The sequence below is a fragment of the Panthera onca genome, chromosome D2 (assembly GCF_046562875.1).
Source record: "Panthera onca isolate mPanOnc1 chromosome D2, mPanOnc1 haplotype 2, whole genome shotgun sequence".
Lineage (NCBI taxonomy): Eukaryota > Metazoa > Chordata > Mammalia > Carnivora > Felidae > Panthera > Panthera onca.
The window spans coordinates 77,411,166-77,431,204 of record NC_138349.1 but is presented as its reverse complement, the minus strand read 5'-3'; the positions used below and the strand labels follow the sequence as shown (position 1 = coordinate 77,431,204).

The following is a 20,039-nucleotide window of genomic DNA, read 5'->3' as shown; positions in this document are numbered from 1 at the left end:
TCCTTGCTTGTGTTCTGTCTCACTCTGTCTCTCAAAAATAAATAAATCTTTAAAAAAAAACTTTTTAAAATAATAAATTAAAAAATTAAAAATTGCATCAAGGCAAGACTCAGATACACCAGGCTTGGTACCAACCTCCGCTGCTCTTCACCGTGTTCTCCTGAAGGGACAGTGAGGCATTCATCCATGTGTCCGTGCAGCAACCTGAGGACGTCACCACCAATTAGATACCCTGTAAGGATTGAAATTCAGGCACATTTGAACTGTCATGGTCAGATGCCGATAGCCAGGCAGATCATCTGGTCCAATCTTCTATTTGCATAGACAGAGAAACAGAAGTTCAGTGAGGCTTAAGTATCTAGCCAAAATCTGCCTGGCGCCTCTGAGCGCAGGGTTCCCAAGTCCCACCGTCCGTGATGTTCCCACTAGAAAACATGACCTCAATCCCAGAAAAGCCTCCGTTCCACATACAAACATGGAGAGGCTCAGAGCTGAACCTATGTAAACGAGGATGATCAGAACAGATGCAGAGATTAACCTGACGCATAAACACTGCCGTGGTCTGGCTCTAAGTCCCCCAACCCTGGAAGGTGAGAAGCCTCCCTATTAGCCTCACCGAACAATACTCTGAGGCCAAAACACTGGAGAAAACAACATCTAGGGAGCGAGCACGTACAGCACACACAGATAAGCGAAAGGTGGCGGCACAAAAAAAAGAAAATCAATCTTAACACAAACTTCACTTTTAAATAGCAATCGAAACAAGATTCTTAAATGTCACGTATCTGCATTCCAGAATATTTTGACACAAAATGCCCTGATTAACAATCTGCTCATTATCACAATTCCAAGGATGACTGTCAACCATGGATCAAGGACAAGCCCTCTAATTGAAGTGGAGTTTTTTGTTGTTTTTTGTTTTTGTTTTTTTTTTTACCTTGGGCGGCTTCACTTCCTGAGCTGATTGGGGCCACGCTCCAGAGAGTCTGCTGGAAAGCGGCATCCACGTGTAAGCTGCCATTGCCATAAGACAAATGCTGTGGGAGAGGCAAAAGAGGGCATCTCTTCAGGCTTTTCGAAAGTCTTACTACGTAAGTGCTTCTGGCAGCTCGAACTTAACACTGCCGATTTGGGAATGTCCACTGAGAACATCTATTTCGATCCTGTCACTCAGGCATTAAGAGACTAGTAGGAAAAAAAAAAAGTTAGAGCTCCTATTTGACTTTAGGTATTTTTGAGCTTCATTCTAAGAGTGACTAACAGAAGCCACTAATCAGAAACACACACACAAAACTACTAAAATCAATTTATGCATTAAAACAGACCATTTTGCTTTGCAGTTCACTGATGGACAAAACTTGACAGACAGCGGTCACTCACCATTGAAATTATAATTAATTTTTCTACATATCACACTGTGACAGCTTTTGGACGGTGAAATAGGTAAATTCTAAGGGACTTTCACAGGGTCCTTGGAGAACTTTTATCTGCAATTTGGTATGACAGCCAGTAAGTGGCAATATTTCCTAATAGGTAGCTAACCAGCACCCTCCATTTCCTCCAAAATTCAGATACTACAAATTTCAGATTTTCCTTCTTAAAAACAGAAATGTACTAAAATAATATCATATTTCCCTTTGAAGAGTCACAATATATGAGTTTTCAAATAATTAGTAAAGAAAGACAAAATTATGGGTAACCTTGCTCATTTTACTGATCACTACTTGGCTGATTCTAGAATTTCAAATACACATAGAACAACCACTTTTTCCTTAGAGTCATTTCGGGTAAACATCACCAATATTCCTGTAATGTTTCTGCAACACTTTTCCAATGCTGATGACAGCCTAAGCTTTTAAGGTCTTTAATTGTGCCAGATTTTCCCCAGAAATCTGACCCGCTTTGTTAAATGAAGAACAATCACGAAGCAGTCACGGGGCGTTCCTGTGCTCCACAGGGCATTGAATATCCTAAACATACTCTCAAGTCACCGGCAAAAACAGGTAAGTCACTATCGTTCTCTTGGGAACAAAATCAAAGAAAATTTTGACATTTGACACTTAGGTGGTCATCTTACCAATAATCTTTCCAATCAATAAGATTCAAAGTTTCCCTGTTGATGCATCATACTTAGCAATAACTTGCTCTGATCTTCTCGTCTTGGCTCACCATCTGCCTTTTTACAACCTTGTCACCTCAGCCTGTCCTTTGAACACCAAATCCCAGTGGACATTCGTTACTGAATTTCTTCCCCAATAGGAGACTCCTTTAACTACTTACAGATAAATTCGTACATGCTCTGCTTCCATAACTAAGGAAGCCATATTTTCCTTCAGAGCAGTCAGAGTGATGTAACTGTTCTGTGTATTTTTCTTTCCCCATCTCATAAGCTATTAGACACAGGTTCACAACTGTATACCTCATATCGAGCAGCATTGTTCACTAAGCAAGAATGTGAAGAAGTCACCCAAACCTTTAAAACCAAAGTAGCATAAAACAAAACAAAAAAAAAATCTGAAGTTATTCTATGAATATTCCCATTTCAATGACCTGAGTCAAAGTAACAGCACACACACACACACACACAGACACATATCCATATGGATTTTACCAAACCATGAGAAGATAACTCAAAATACCAATGCCTATATCTTTATTTGAATTGAAGTGAAAGCTCATACCACATGATGATAAATTATCATCGTTTGTCAACACATCACGTTTCACTGAATACACTATGTATCAAGCACTGTGTTAAATATCAGTAGATCACATGCTGTACCCTCAGTACACTTGTAACATGGAAGGGAAGGTAAAGTACGTGCATATTTTGAGGTAATACTTTAAGGGAAAATAAATATACGTTTCAATGTTAGGTGAACTGTAATTGAAGCGGTCCAGGAATTGAAACGAGACAGCACCTTGGCCAACGTAACCGGAACAGAGCTCGCTGTACTGAGCCTTGAGGACAGACAGCACTTGCACAAGAGAGAAGGCATTCCACATGGGATGAGAGCATGAGGGGCCAGTAGGACTGCTTGGTCTGGGCCTCACATTTCTGTGTTTAGAGATGCTGTCTCCGAGTAACTTTGTACATACATCGGATTTGGGTATGTATATTAGTAGGTTAATGTGCTAAAGTAAATATTTAAAACATGCCAAAATTTTGTATGAAACAATTTACATTTTGTAAGCCAGTTTGGAGGTTTTCATTTTTAATATGCCAGAAACCTCATAAATGGAAGTGGCCTGGACCTCTTTGTTCCTCTAAGAGGCTTTGATAAGGGGAATGTTATGACACAGAGAAGGGGGTACCCAAAAGGACAGACATATGGGAACACAGGATACAGCAGAGAGTTCCATGTTGGGGGCTGAGACCATATACTTAGTAATACAGTGAGATATGGATCAGCAGATAAACAGATACCAGAACATGGGAGCACCTTATGCTTCAGACAATAAGGAGCTGCTGGGGGCACCTGGGTGGCTCAGTCGGTTAAGCATCCAACTTCAGCTAAGGTCATGATCTCATGGTCTGTGGGTTTGAGCCCCATGTCGGGCTCTGTGCTGACAGCTCAGAGCCAGGAACCTACTTCAGATTCTGTGTCTCCCTCTCTCTCTCTGCCCCTCCCCCGCTCATGTGCCCGCTCATGTGCCCCCACCCCGTCAAAAATAAATAAACATTAAAATAAATTTAAAAAAAAATAAGGTGCTACGAGGGGCACCTGGGTGGCTCAGTAGTTAAGCATCCGACTTCAACTCAGGTCATGATCTCGCAGTTCATGAGTTCGAGCCCGGTGTGGGGCTCTATGCTGATAGTTCAGATCCTGGAGCCTGCTTCAGATTCTGTGTCTCCCTCTCTCTCTGCCCCTCCCCCGCATTCTCTCTCTCTCTCTCTCTCTCTCCCTCTCTCAAAAATAAAATAAGCATTAAAAAAATAATAGTAAGGAGCTGCTGTAGTGAAAAATAATGGGGGTGGGGAGGAGGGTTAAGATGCAATTTTCAAATCCTATCTAAACCTAAAGATAAATAATACGTATGAGAGGACCATAAAAATATGAAAGTTTCAGTCTGCTGAATAAAGTCCAAAAAATGTCCTTAAGATCGTATTGCAGCACATAAACTTACTTAATAATGCCCACTCTTCTCAAGAAAATATTCTCTGGGCATAACTATTCTGGATGTCTCTAATTAATTTTGCTGCTTAAACAGCTAAGGGAAATCTAAAGACACACATCATTGTCAGACCTGTCCAATGAAATATTCAGAAAGCAGTAACAGTTGCAATTACTGAAACTAAGACGAGTTGTCCTTAAAGCAAAACAGATGTTGTCAGAGGTTGAAAGCAAAGTTGGCCTTAGGCTGAAACATGTAACTATTCTAGAATTTACATGCTTACAGTAGCATCAACCCACCAGCAAAAGTGGAGGGGCCTGGGGCCTCCTCCACTCCTTCATGTCACCGTGACCTTTGTGTTAGTGACTCTCCAGATCGAATACACACAGGAGTCAGCTGAGGATCTTGTCCAAACATGCATATTTGAACCCAGGAAGTGTGGAGGGGCCAACCAAGGCTGCTGGCCCCAAAACGGTGTTTTGAGTAACAGGACATTGTATGATAGAATCACAAAATCTCAGAACTAAGAGAGGATATTATAAATCATCTTATAGGAGTTTTTTTTTTTTTTTTTTTAATATTTACTTATTTTTGAGAGAGAGAGACACAGACAGAGCCTGAGTAGGGGAGGGGCAGAGAGCAAGGGAGACACAGAATCTGAAGCAGACTCCAGGTTCTGAGCTGTCAGTACAGAGCCCGACATGGGGCTCAAACCTATAAACCATGAGATCATGACCTGAGCTGAAGTTGGACATTTAACCGACTGAGCCACCCACATGCCCCTATGGGAGTTCTTAACCAAAACTCCACTTAGAGAACGTCTAGTTTTCCTTGTAATCCTATGTATATGTTTCATGTATTTTAAAACATTGATGACAAGCGGTCAATAAGCTTCATCAGATTACCAAAGGGGTCTATGGCCCATAAATTTTTAGGAATATCTGAATGCAACCCTTATGGGATGCATTCATTCAACACAAATATTTCTCTCTTAAGTGTCAGGCACTTGGGTCCTCGTGAGCAACATTCTGGATACATTAGCATCCAGTGACAGGAAACACAAGTACATAAGACATATCACCCCTCAGGCTTCATTTTCTCCTTCTGAGAAAAAATGAGGGGCACAGAATAGACACTCTTTCCGAAAGGAATATTCTATGATTCCATCATTGGAGCCACGGAGAGAGAAAAAAAAAAAGGCTCAAAGTAAATAAAAATGTTTGCTGCAAAATAATTAGCTTGAAAAGATTTATGATCGCTGTCCTTTTTAGTTATCAGTATTTTATGCAACTTGAGGCAATTCAGCAACTTCTTATGTAGTCAAAACACCTTGTACTTCTTATGAGAAATTCAGAGATGGGTAGGGGAATGGTGGGGAAATTCTTATGAACCCGAGAATGCCTTATTTAAGCATCTGCCGACCATTCTTTAGATTGTGGGGTTCAGCTTGGCCTAATTTCTTTCAGACAATGGCAATGTTTTCATGGATCTTTAAAAAATCTGTATGTTTCTATAGGTGACCTAATTAAGAAAAAATTAGTCAAAAAATCAATGTGTCCAATGCAAGTAATCCAATCCATGGATTGAAGACTTCTGTGTGTACCAGGGTGATCTGATGTCTTTCTAAACCAATAAAAGTTGTGGTGTATGCTTTATTTGTTCAGTCTGAAATAGATTCACAGTCAGCACTACCTACACGGCCATGTTTTCTCTATTTGAAGTTGTGTATCTGTCTTACATTTAAGCTGCTTTGTCAATTCTTCTTAAAAGAAAAAAAGTAAACAGTTCCAATAGGGACACAGGGATTTTGTTTTTCTTCTTGGATATCCTGAAAGGAGGATGAAGGTATCATTCCATATGAGAATATGAAACAGCAAGGTGAGAAAAGACCATATTCGGATGAGCGGTTGGCAACAACTTATTTCTAGAAATAAGACCCCTTATTCCTTGGAAATCATGTGCAGAGAAGCAACATACGAAGTAGAGGGCACAGCCCGGGCTGCTTGGTGTCCAACACAGCGCCCTCTTCTGTCCACGGGCACGGCTGCAGAGGACAGGGTGAAAATCAATCGTGTAAAGTCAATTTTACCCATTAGCACCCCAGCAGTTGTAAGCTTTATTAGAGTACCTAAAGCCCAATTCAGCTTAACCATCTCTGTTAGTGGAGGAAAACCAGATCAAAGGTCCACAGGCACTAATGACTAGAAAGTTATAAAATCAATGGCTGGAAAAGTTTATTTTAAGTAGTTATTTTTAACGAATGTGTTTTCAGCCAAAGTTATTAAATTATTTACTTTGAAACACATCAGCAACTTGTCAGAATGTGAACCTGGCTTTCCACGGTAGACCTCTATTTAAAATCAGCTATATTACTCCCTTTACTCCTGCCTTCCCGACTTCTTCTTCTTCTGGTTAAGTATCTGCAGTGTCGTTAGCCATTCTCCACAAGGACAAATCTCCCAAGTAAACAGTAACTCACTAAGCAACTCTCTGGTTTGGATCAAAGAATTTCATCTTTTTAACACCCCTGTGAATTACGTTCTTTATTATCACCATATTGCAGGTGAGGAAAGTGAGGGTTTTAAGAAGTTCCATGATTGGCCCAGGCTCATACTTACCAGGCCCTACACTAATAAACAGATATTTGTACACAGAGCCCATTTTTAGTTATTTAGTCACAGTATACGGGTTATTCCAGCTGCTGCTATTCCAAAATCCTTTTGCTCCCTATTTACCCTTATCACACTTTCTCCAGATCCTTGTAATCAACGACAGCAAGAGTGTGAAATAATTAACCATCCCTATACCCTATACCCATAACCCAAACTGTAACACATACTTACTGCCTTACAATATTCTTCTACAGTTCCCTATGTATTTGGTTCGCTTCTTCCACTAATGCTTTGAGGGCAGAAAGCAGGTGCAATGTGCCCTTGGTCTTTCCTGCAGTTTTTATGACACGCTAGGTACACAGAGATGAACACTAAAAGCACTGACTCCGTGCCCAAATAAAAGCGAAATCTGAACAGTCCGGGTGACCACTGTTTGTAGCTCACTAAAAGCATACCAGAAAAGGAACCTGGGTGAATTGGCTAAACTGTAGCTGGAAAATAATTTGTGAATTTCATTTATCATGAGATTTATTTCTAAAGGCAAGAGAAGGTGAACCTCATGCATTATGATTATTGGTACTATTCGTCTAAGTGCTTTTGAAATCATACCTTATTCACATTCATTATCTGATTGGCTCATCCTAGTAAACTTGTGTTAAATATAAGCACCAGCATTTTGCAAGTGGGAAAGCCAGAATTCAGGGAGTTCAGGGAATTAGTGGCAGAAGGGATGCTAAGAAGCATTGTCCCCAGTGAGATTCCGAGTTTTCTACTCCTTCAGTACCTAACAATGGCATCCCGTCAGGTAAACTCTGCTATGTCGTGGGAAGTACAAATTGTACAGCAAAAACATGCACAGTCATGTCCAAATCAAAATAAGATATGTATACACTTAAAAGCATGCAATGATTATTTTTAGCTGCTACTGGTTTCCAAGTAAACTTACAACTCCAAATATCTATCTCCTGATCAAGATGTACAGCACCTTCACAGACACAGTATGTGCATACAGCAAGGGCTTAATAAATGCTTCTTTGAGGAGCTGACATGTCTGTATTACCCCAGAAGCATGGATGGTGCCCGCTTCCACCCACACTGGTCAAGAGACAAAAGGAGAGAAACATTCCAGGCCTCCCTTTGGCTGTTCAACATTAGATGTTCCACTTAATGTAACAGTCCTGTGAGTTAGACCATCACTGTTCCATCATTTCCTGGTCTTTATCATCAACTCTTTCCACAGAGCAAGTGAAACAAAACCGTTCTTCCAAGATATGTCTCAAAATTGGAACGAAATGTGTCGATAAGCACAATCTGACTCCCAACAGCCCAAACCCACCCTATTTCCATGTTCCCAGAGCAAGGGGCACCAGCTACCTTCTTGATCTTAAATCGACTGTGCAAAAAGAGTTTCTTTTCATTTATGGCAGTGGGAATACACTTGCTATAAATCAGTGTCTGCTTAACTGCTACAATGTTCCATTTCTTTTTTTTTTTTTATTTTTTTTATTTTTATTTTTTCAACGTTTTTCATTTATTTTTGGGACAGAGAGAGAGACAGAGCATGAACGGGGGAGGGGCAGAGAGAGAGGGAGACACAGAATCGGAAACAGGCTCCAGGCTCCGAGCCATCAGCCCAGAGCCTGACGCGGGGCTCGAACTCACGGACCGCGAGATCGTGACCTGGCTGAAGTCAGACGCCTAACCGACTGCGCCACCCAGGCGCCCCTACAATGTTCCATTTCTGATTTTTATTTCTATCATCATCCGCTGTGATGTTTGGAAGTTTTTTATATAAATATTCATGGAAAGTTTATAATTTATACTTACTCTTTTTTTTTCATTAAGATTTCTTTATTTATTTAAGTAATCCCTACAGCTAGCGTGGGGCTCGAACTCACAAACCCCAAGATCAAGAGCCACATGGTGCACCGACTAAGCCAGCCAGGTGCCTCTGTTGAGTTCCCTTTTCAACCTCAAAATAAAAAGAACACTTTGCATTGGCATCCTTCACACTTCCATTGATTTCACTCTTCTGAAAACTTGGGTGCAGCAAAAATACAATTTACTAAGTAAGTTAAATTAAATATATAACGGCCTCGCCACAAAAATAAAATACACCTTCAATGATACAATACAAACTTCTTTTTTCACACTCCCATTTCTAACCCCCACCCTCTGAAACCATGCCGTGTCAATGAGAGACCGGAACTGGTTTTTATTTCATCTATTTCTCCTTTGTCAACATGGCACAAGTTCCTCATATACTAATTTGCTTTCGTACATGTCAAAATAGGTTATCACAATCCCCTTAACACAGCCTTCGGTGGGCACAAAATAAAGTCCGTGGAATTTTGAAATTCCTGATTAGACTGCATTTGCATGTCATTAATAAAATAACCTGAGAACAGGTGCTGTCAGTATCATGAACACACAAACTAAGGGCACAAGGGAAGCCTGTCTAAATAAAGCCGGGAAGCCACACTTGCACACAGGTCACATTAGTCCCTTACTTAAAGTTATTTATAACTCATCAAAGAGAGATACAGCCTTGTCTCTAAGCAATTTCGTTAGGGAATTTGCAGTCTTGGGTTTACGGAGAAAACTTCATGGACCCAACACCCAACACACGACCCCTCCTGCCACACTTACCAGGTACCTCTCAGAGGACACACTGACTAAGATGAGGTCATCTCCAACGCGCACCTTTTCTCCTTCCGACCTCTGCTTGGAGGCAGGATGAATGGTCCACCAACAAGCCTCACCTGCAGGACGATTGGAAAGGGGAAACATGAAGAGATGCCTCTTATTTTAAAATCGATTTTGTCTGCCAGCACCTCCAAAATCAAAGAGTCTTTCATAAAACAAGTCTTCAAGTCGGTCTCCTGATAAATAAATAAAATGGTTCTTCTCACCCAGCTTTCAGAAGTTTGAAAGTTCACTTGCAGTTTACTGCAAGTTCATCTGGTAGACCACGGAACTCCAAAGACCGAGGCCAAATTAGCTTAGGGTAAACACATGGTAAAATGTGCAGATTCTCTGCAATGGAACCCGGTTGTGACATTTTGGGAAGTTTGGTGCCTCCCTCCCCACCCCGCCGCCCCCCACACTGAGAATTGCTTACAAGGTATTTATTTATTATACCATATGGTCAAATCTACCAGTCATGCTGGTCTTACTGCATTCCTCCTATAATCACATGTTCCTTGCTCTCTGTAATAACCTCTAGTTTTCCGGCACATGATTTTCAAAAGGACTTGGCGTTTGCAATGTGACAGTTGCATTATAGCATTTTAAAAACTCTGTACTTTGGGGGGATGCTAATTAAAAGTAGATGCAAAGTGTTGTCACTGAAATGTTACTATCCTGTGCCTTGTCTTATTTTTTATTTTACTTTTTAAAAGAATTTTTAATATTTATTTTTGAGAGAGAGGTTGAGAGAGAGTGAGCACAGGAGGAACAGAAAGAGAGGGAGGGAGACACAGAATCCAAAGCAGGCTCCAGGCTCTGAGCTGTCAGCGCAGAGCCCAATGCGGGGCTTGAACTCACGAATCATGAGATCATGACTTGAGCCGAAGTTGGATGCTTAACCAACTGAGCCACCCAGGAGCCCCTTATATTTTATTTTCAAATGTGGTAGTTTCTACTTATCTAAGGGTAAAATATAAGAGAATCCTACTATAGAAGGATACATCTTAAAAATATCTGGGTACACATTAGCTCAAATAATTTCTTCCAGAACAAGTCAAGCATAAGCCTCCTGAGCCACACATCAATCCATTCTTCAGTCTCATTAGCTAAAATATAAACTTAAGCAAACAATTCTTCAATCTGTTTAAAGTTCCTTTTAAAATCTAAATCTAAGTTCTATCCAAAACTGCGAGTAGGGTTTTAGTGATCTCTGTTATCTAATACTCATTCGTCCCCTTTGACCAGCTTTATTATTTTTCAGAACACTTATTTTCTTTCTTCTTCACCAATTCCCCAATGCCAGAATAAGTTCCATAATAGCAGGGGCTTTGTGTTTTTGTTCACTGGGGTTTCCCCAGCTGCTACTAGCATATTGTAGGCACTAAATAAAAATTCACTTTGCATAAATGTGTAAATTAATCATCAAATACCACTTCTTTTTTTTTTTTTTTTTTAATTTTTTTTTTAACGTTTATTTATTTTTGAGACAGAGAGAGACAGAGCATGAACGGGGGAGGGTCAGAGAGAGGGAGACACAGAATCTGAAACAGGCTCCAGGCTCTGAGCTGTCAGCACAGAGCCCGACGCGGGGCTCGAACTCACGGACCGCGAGATCCTGACCTGAGCCGAAGTCGGCCGCCCAACCGACTGAGCCACCCAGGTGCCCCCATCAAATACCACTTCTTAAGCATTCTTACAGCCAACATGTCATGTGCCCTGAGATGCTTTCCTTGTATGGACCACAGTCTTACTTGAATGTCACCTTGCAGGGTTCTTTATCTTTATTCACTCAGTTCACATTTTTAGGGTTGCAGGGAGTTTTTCATTCATTCACTCAAATGTTTATCAAGCAACCACACTCTGTCAATCACTGCTTTAGAAGTTGGGGATACACAGTAAACAAGGAATGAAAAGTTATCTGCCTTGTGAGTTTAATTCTCACAAGGCAGGCCGACAACAAGCAATAAATATAATAATTCAGCAATTCAGATGATGTAAAAAGCTACGGGAACACAGTACACCATAAAGGGATCACACACTGGCAAAGGGACTGCCTTATTTTGTTGTTTTGACGATTATATAATCATCTCAGTGTATGAAAACAAATTCTAGATCGTACATGTATTTGACTCTTTTTGAGAGAGACAGAACTAAAGACTTTTTCATGTCAATGTTGCTGAAGTAAATTAAAATGAGGAAACATTTCAAAACTAGCAAAAATGCAGAGAAATGATCAAGCTTCTAAAAATAAAAGTAATATTCCTCGTTTTGGTGCCTGGGGTTCTGGAATCTGTCATGCATGGTGATGTGTTGGTCTATGAAAAGTTAATTAGGTTGGTGAATATTTATCTTTATCCACTGGTTGTCTGTGAAAATTTTAGAAGGCGGTATTTTATTTTATTTTTTAAAATTTATTTTATTTATTTATTTTGAGGGGGAGAGGGGAGGGGGAGAGAGAGAGAGAGAGAGAGAGCGAGAGCGAGCAAGAGAATCCTAAGCGGGCTCCACACTGTCCACGCAGAGCCCAGTGTGGGGCTCAAACCCACAAACTGTGAGATCATGACCTGAGCTGAAATCAAGAGTCAGTGGCTTAACTGACTGAGCCATGCAGGCGCCCCTGGGAAATTATTTAAAAAGGAGGAAAGGGGAGAAGTGTGAGGGGATAGCTTGATCCCTCCCCTGAAAGGAAGTACTCAATAAGAGTTGGTCTGTTTCCTTCCTTTGTTTTCTACTTGGTCTTTATTTTTATTTTTCATTCCAATTTTTCATTTAATTCCATAAAGTTTTGATTTATTTTTATTTTTAATTTTTATTTTTAATGCATGCTCATTGTAAAAGAAAATAATCAAATTGTACAGAGGCATATAAAGCGTAAAGTCCTCACTGCACTGAGAACAGAAACACCAACAGAGTCTATGTTCTCCTACTTTGATTCTTTCCAAGGGTAAATTGTGTTAATGTATGCATTTTCTGTTTCAAAATATAAAAATATATGTGTATTTGGACAGATATGTAGCCCTATGGACAGAGAAATGAGGCAGACTTTCATTTTTGACCTTTTTGTTGGAATCCTGACATGAAGCATGCTACATTTTTTAGACTTAAAATGTAGTAAATATTGTATTTGTATCCAAATCCCTAAGAAGAATGTTTGAGGTACAGTTTGAGTAACCAGTTAATTATGTGGGAATGACCAACCAATAGAAACAATATACACTTCCTCCTTCTACTAAAAATCTTCCTTAGAAAGTCATTCGTTTTTTTCTTGACTCCATCCATAAGAACATTTATCTAATGGATCTCCATGGCTTACAACTTCTCCCAGTCCAATCCCTGCCATGCTCTCTCTGAGCACGGCCTCACTGGGGCCCAAGGCGCTCACCTGTTGTGTCCTCTTGCAAGCCAACGTCAAAGGCCAGTTTATCAGTTGAAGACCGGGAGGTGGACAGACAGCACAGATACTGAAAGACAGAGAGTCAGTAGTTGTTGCTAAACATTTACGGTCCTGTGGGAGTTTAATTCTGACGCGTCATTTGCTATCATCAGTCTATCTCTGCTCTATCAGTCTTCTCCTTCACATCTGGATGCTTCTGTGCACGGCCCCGATTTTTCATTGTGAGGGAGAACAACACTCATATGGCATTCATTAGGAGCAATGCTCTAAGGGAGATGCAGTCCTTTTTCTCCTCATGAAAAGACTTAGGAAATGTGTTCTGTCAGTAAAAGAAAACACATAACTGGGGATATGTTTGTACATCTCCCTTCATGTGATATTCATGATCGTAAGCAAAAGTACAACCTGATCTGACAGAAATCTTTCTCCCAAACAGAAATTTGAAAACTATTCACTCTCATCTTCTAGTTCTGGTTTCATTTTTGAAATTTTAACTCTCGGGGAACCTAGGTGGCTCAGTCGGTTGAGCGTCCGACTTTGGCTCAGTTCATGATCTCACAGGTCATGAGTTTGAGCCCCTCGTCAGGCTCTGTGCTGACAGCTCAGAGCCTGGAGCCCGCTTCGGATTCTGTGTCTCCCTCTCTCCCTGCCCTTGTCTCCCTACTTCTCTCTCTCAAAAGAATGAATGAATGAATGAATGAATGAACGAACGAACGAACATTAAAAAAAGTTTTTTTAAATAAAATAAAATTTTCACTCTCTGAAATTCATCTGAATTCATTTTGGTGTGCAACATGTCACCTCACTGAAGTGAGGTTCTATCACGTGTATACGAGTGTGTGATTCCCTATGAGTAACTGAACTCTTGCAACACCATCATCTCCTTCCATCTCCCCCCCCCCCTTAAGTTTCCCTAACTGTATATGCTCGAACATAAAGTCTAGCATAATTTTTCAGTCCACCTTCCTGAACCGTACCCCAACCTCAGAAATCTTGCAAACTGGTATAAGAATGAGGACACAAGGATGAACGTAGTATAAGGTCAAGATACACTATCATCTACGTAACAAGTGCACTGCCAGCAAGACCAGGAGCCCTGCTAAGAGTACTCAGAGACGATTCTGGGGATGGAGCAAGTCCAGACCTCTCAGAATTACCGAACAAATAGGGCAAAGCCTAGAAAATTCCTTCTATGAAACAGGATCCACCCACCTCAGTGGGAGTCAGTAACTGTGAAGAGGCGAGAGTGAATCAATTGGGACAGATGTGCCGGCACATTAAGTGGAAGTCAGTGCCATGGGGATGTAAAATGAAATTAACATGGAGATTCCAATTCTGCCTTTTGTCTACAAAACACTGGCTCCCAAAATTATACAAAAGTTGCTTTAAGGGTCCTCAAAAATGTTCTGAGCCAGTGTAGGACTGTGAGTCTCACCTTGAGAAAGGCTGCCCACGGTGATACCTGAGGTTCATAGACTTTAGCTCTAAACATATTAAGTGTCTTCCTTTATCTTATTAAAGTCTTCTGTTACATCCTGCAATAATTACAGTACTGGGTACTATAAATATTACCATAAATTCTCTCTTCCAATAATATTAACAGCAACTATGAGGTAGGTAATATAATTATTCCACTAAATGTTCATTAAGTTCCATGAGGACAAGGATATGATCTTATTCATTACTATACCCAGCACCTAAAACAGTACCTAGCACACTTGAGAAAGTGAGTCTGAACCCAGATTGACTGACCAAGTTCTGGAATAGAATTCTTTCCATGAAGTTTTAATGTATGATGGCTGTATGCAAATAGGTTGTATTTATGTATTTATCTAGTATCCAGCCACTTTACTAGAGTATTTTCCTAAATTTTATTCCTTATATTGCTGTGTCAGCCAAGAGATCCAGAACCATGTTAATGTACTTTTGGTTTTGTTTATTTGTTGGACTTGGTTTTGTCAAGAACCACCTTAGTGTTTGACAATTAAGATTGATGTTGATTATTGAATCGATGTTTATATTTTATCACTGAGAAATTAATCATCAATGCTTAGTTTTTATTAGAAATGGGTGTCGAGTTTTATTAAAACCTTTTTCAATACCTGTTAAGATGATCACAATTTTTCTTATCTGGCCTATTTATATGATGTAGCACATTAATAGAAATGATATTATTAAGTCATCATTAAAATGGTATCTACAGTTTTCCTATACTTCTCTTCCTATACTTTTGAATTCCATTCACCAGAACTTTAGGTCAGGTTTTCACACTGGTAATCATGAATAAGACTCAAAATTTTAAGTTTATTTTGAGAGAGAGAGAAAAAGAGCATGAGCGGGGAGGGGCAGAGAGAGGCAGAGAGACAGAATCCTAAGAAGGTTCTGTGCTGTCAGTGCAGGGCTCAAACACAATGAACTGTGAGATCATGATTTGACGCTTAACCAACTGAGCCACCCACGTGCTCTGACAATTTTTTATATGTTTTTGGGTACTGATATTGAGGCTATGCTTGGTCACCTGTTCTGAAGTGATTTACATAATATCAGAATTATGTAAATCTCTAAAACAGATTTTCTTCATGAAAGAAACAATCAATTATATTATACTTCTAAATGTTGGACCATCATGTATTCATGAAAATTATATTGATGAAGAATTTAAATAATGTGGAAAATGCTTATGCTACAATATGTTTAGAAAATCAGGATATAAATTTGGTTATGTAGTAAGATCTCAATTATGTAAAAAATTAACAGAAAGGATTAAATTTTTTTTTAATTTTTTTTTTAACATTCATTTATTTTTGAGACAGAGAGAGACAGAGCATGAGCAGGGGAGGGTCAGAGAGAGAGAGGGAGACACAGAATCCGAAACAGGCTCCAGGCTCTGAGCTGTCAGCCCAGAGCCCGATGCAGGGCTCGAACTCACGAACTGTGAGATCATGACCTGAGCCGAAGTCGGACGACCAACCGACTGAGCCACCCAGGCGCCCCAAGGATTAAATTTTTTTAAAGTCCCTACACATTCTTCTCCCATTAACATGATCATGAAGAATTGTGTCATCTGTAATTTCCAAATCTTATAAAATAAATATGTACTGCTTTTATAACCTAATAACGCTTTTACAAGAGTAGAATAAAACTTTTATGCATTTTACAAACTATATAAAATAATAATGCATATTACATAACATAAAAATATATAGAAGTATATCAAGTATGTATCTAGATAGACAGATAGATATGTATGTGAGTATCTATACCTATATGGATAACACTGTGGATATAGACTTTTTCAATGTTATCCTTCAGTAATTTTCTAATAAATGAACTGTTTAATTTCTTTAATTATAAAATTTAATTTTCTAATAAATGAACTGTTTCAAACAAAAACAGAAATGAGAAATATTTATTTGACTCTTACACCTCTGTCTTCTTAAAACCAGTCTATCAAAAATTAAGATAATAAAAAATAAGAGTCGTAAATGATAGAATTGAGGGACTTTACAGATCATCTAAGCTAACTCTCATTTTTTAAATGAGAAAAAATAAATAAGATACAAAGATATTAAAGAATGCATCCATCCCAATTTATTAATACCATCAATGAAATGCTAGTACCAACACTTCCTGCTGATGTATATCTAAATGAGCCCTGTAAGAGATGAAATCAAAATGCGTACTCACCATGCCACTATAGGAATGGCGTAGCAATATGGCATGTCCGTACAGGAGTGTTCGATGACCACCACCTTGAGCAGTCTACATAGAAAGAAGAAAGGGTCGACAAGAAAAAAAAAAAGAAGAGTAAACTTAACTACGTCAATAAAATACTCTCTTGCTATCAAGGAAACATTCAATAGGAAGGAATAAAATAAAAGTAAGCAAAGTGCTGTGATAAGAATGTTTAAGTTGGAATAAGGCTACCAAGAAAAATCTCTACTGAGAGTCTGACAGTTGATCTAGTTCTTGAAGAATGAACTTGATTTTGGTAACTGTAAGTACTTACCAGAATTTGTAATTACTTATTTATAGTTATTTATTGTCTCTATTTCCCATTACATTGTGAGCTGCACTGGGCAGGGACTACGGTACCTTAGTCACCCACTGTACCCCAGGTTCCTGGCAAAATGCCTGGCACACAATGAGGACTAAATAAATATCTGTTCAATGAAAGAGAACTCCTAAAGCACAGAATGGATCAAATCATCTACAGGTTTGAAATTGTTTCATGCCTTCCAACTGTTTTTTTTTTTTAAGAGTCCAAATTTTTTAATATGAAATAGAGAAATGCTTCTCAAATTTTAGCATACTTACAAATCACTGGGAAAGCTTACTAGGATAAGGAGTGAGGATACCGACTTATTTATACTTCAAGAAGTGAAGAAAGTACATTAATATATTTTTTTAAGTTTATTTATTTATTTAGAGAAAGAGACAGAATGTGCACAAGTAGGGGAGGGGGAGAGAGAGAGAATCCAAAGCAGGCTCCATGCTGTCAACGCAGAGTCCATTGTGGGGCTTGATCTCATAAACCATGAGATCATGGCCTCAGCCAAGATCAAGAGTTGGACGCTTAACCAACTGAGCCACCCAGGTGCCCCAAGAAAGTACGTTAATATATTATACTACTATAGCTCTTTTCACTCAAAAGATACCTGCTTCCTACTGTTCTGTACAACTCCTTAGGATAAATTTTTTTACATGTTATGCTCAAAAGACCTCAGAACCATTCTTAAAACAGGTCTTGAAAGGGATTCAAATAAGAAAACCTGCTTTAAAAAAAGGAGAATCGCTTTTTTCATACACTGAAAGGGAAAAATCTACTTTGCAAAATCATATTCCTTCTCAGAACTAGGCACTCTTTGAAAAGTATTCATTTCTTTTAAAATAATGTTTGATTCGTATAGCCAAGAACAATTTTATTCACCTTGCCTGATGTGGATCACTCTGATAGGAGCTTACCTTTTCATACCACATACAGGTTCCACAGCCACAAAATACAACTGACCTTGAGTAACACTTAACAGTCACACCAATCAAAATAAGATTTTTTAAAAATGAAGGACAAGGCCTTAGATTTAACCCAAAAGTGGCAAATGATCCTTTTACTCTAACGCTTTGCTTTAGTTCACTTATATATAATATATACACACACACACACACACACACACACACACACACACACACACACACACACGTAAATGTTCAAATTGGTTAAGGGAGATATTCCAATTACAGATTTTATACAACTAGGCAATTATAGATTTTACACTATAGATTTCCTCACCACTTAAATACAAATTTATGCTGATTTAGTTTTAATAGAACTGAAAAAGTATGCAAATAACCCACACTAAATTAACTTTGTTACTTAAGAGAGCACAATTAACACAAAGTGAATGCAATTTCTGTCACATGGTCCACACTACTTTTTCTCTAATGTCTCATTTTATTTTTTATATTTATTTAAGTCATCTCTATCCCCGATATAGGGCTTGAACTCACGACCCCGAGATCAAGAGTGGCATTCTCTTCAGAAGGAGCCAGCTAGGCACCCCTCTAATGTGTCATTTTAAATCGTACTACTCCAATTGCCTCTAAATCAGAAAAAAATAAAGTGTGTAATTTCCATACTTGAGCATATATTGGATAATTGTTCATTCAACAAACGTATATGAAAACAATTATGTATGTGAGATTGATTCAAAGAGGTACCTTGGTTCTTTTCTGTGTTTTTTTTATTTTGTTTTTTGATTTGGTTAGTTGTGTCAATATTTTTGTTAAATTTGGCCTGGTCCTTGCTTTAATTTAAGTGAACAAATATTTAGGGACTTCCTCTGATATTGGGAACTTCTGGTACTTTATGAAGTGGCTATACCGAATACTAGCCAGTTCTAGAGTTCTTCCTTCAACACTCTACAACACTGTGCTTCAGGTAGACTATTGGACTTCCCTTGAGAATTTCAATGAGAAAAAGATCATCACTGCTGGGTGATGTATCAGGACCCCAGAACAAAGGTCTATTTTCCCTTTAGCCTCCCAAACCTAAACCTATAAGGACTCAGCTGTATAACCATATTATGCTTTGGGAATCCCGCCAGGACCAACTAGGTTAAGAGTCAATCAAGCTAATGTAGTTCAAGGCTGGCCCCCTTTCAAGAACATACACAGGAAAAAAATAATCTTAGTGTTTTTTGAAGTTAACCTATTAACCATTTTTTGGACTCTGACATATGGGCAAAGTAAGTATTGCTTTCAATTGTACCAATTTAGAAAAGTAGAAAAATGACATTTTATGTGAGACAAATAGACTTTTAGTTCCCACAAAAGCCATCTATACTCTAACTAGTCCTGCTAATTCTCCAGTAAGTATCACACGAAAGAAACACTCTGTCCTATGTGTTGGAAGACTACTGTCTGAGAGGTACAGTGCACTTGATGCCAAGGGTAGCACGCATAATATTTTCTTATTTTCAATAAGAACTGAAAGCTCTAATTATTCATTTACTCAACAACTATATACTGGATCCCACGTAGTTTCCTTCAAATATTTGCACACTAACAACAAAGAAAACAAGTTTAAGAGTTACTTCTTCGTGGGGTGCCTAGGTGGCTTAGCCCGTTAAGCATCCAACTTCGGCTCAGGTCATGATCTCGCAGTCAGTGAGTTCGGGTCCTGCATCGGGCTCTGTGCTGACAGCTCAGAGCCTGGAGCCTGCTTCGGATTCTGTGTCTCCCTCACTCCCTGCCCCTCCCCTGCTTGTGCTCTGTCTCTCTCTTGCGCTCTCAAAAATAAATAAACCTTAAAGCATTTGTTTTAAGGAGCTAATTATTTGTATGATTCTTAATGCCTCCAAGAATGGGATGCATTATCATCAGATCCTTTTCGTAAAAATATTACCTGGAACTTACAAGTCCTTGAATACATTTCCAAGCATGACTTAGGTTCTACCTGTCCCTGAAAATGCAGCTGCTGGTACCGTAGCCCTGCCTCTAAGGTTGGTTGAGTCTGTGATGTATTTAGTGAGCTGCTGGTTATCAGCCCTTCATGGGCCCCCCCAGCAGAACCAGGATCTGGAAATCAGCTCCCGCTAGACTACTGTGGTCTCCTGTAGACGATGAGGGTCTATGTTAAGGTGCTACTGCCATTTTAGGTGGAAAAAATAACAAAAACATCAACAACTATCATTTCCAAACTCTCTCAGTACTTCTGATGTTGGAGAGCT

General features: G+C 39.1%; 1 protein-coding gene across 4 annotated transcripts in view; it reads right to left on the bottom strand.

Moving 5' to 3' along the window:
• RYR2 (ryanodine receptor 2) overlaps positions 1-20,039 on the bottom strand; it is a 755,762-nt gene that overhangs the window by 431,723 nt on the left and 304,000 nt on the right. For all 4 annotated transcript variants that reach the window (XM_081790553.1, XM_081790554.1, XM_081790555.1 and 1 more), the window contains exons 6-10: positions 16,498-16,572; positions 12,799-12,877; positions 9,378-9,490; positions 938-1,037; positions 136-232 (exon numbers count right to left, since the gene is read on the bottom strand). In XM_081790553.1, coding sequence (XP_081646679.1) covers positions 136-232; positions 938-1,037; positions 9,378-9,490; positions 12,799-12,877; positions 16,498-16,572 — 464 coding nt within the window. The remainder of the gene's footprint in view (positions 1-135; positions 233-937; positions 1,038-9,377; positions 9,491-12,798; positions 12,878-16,497; positions 16,573-20,039) is intronic.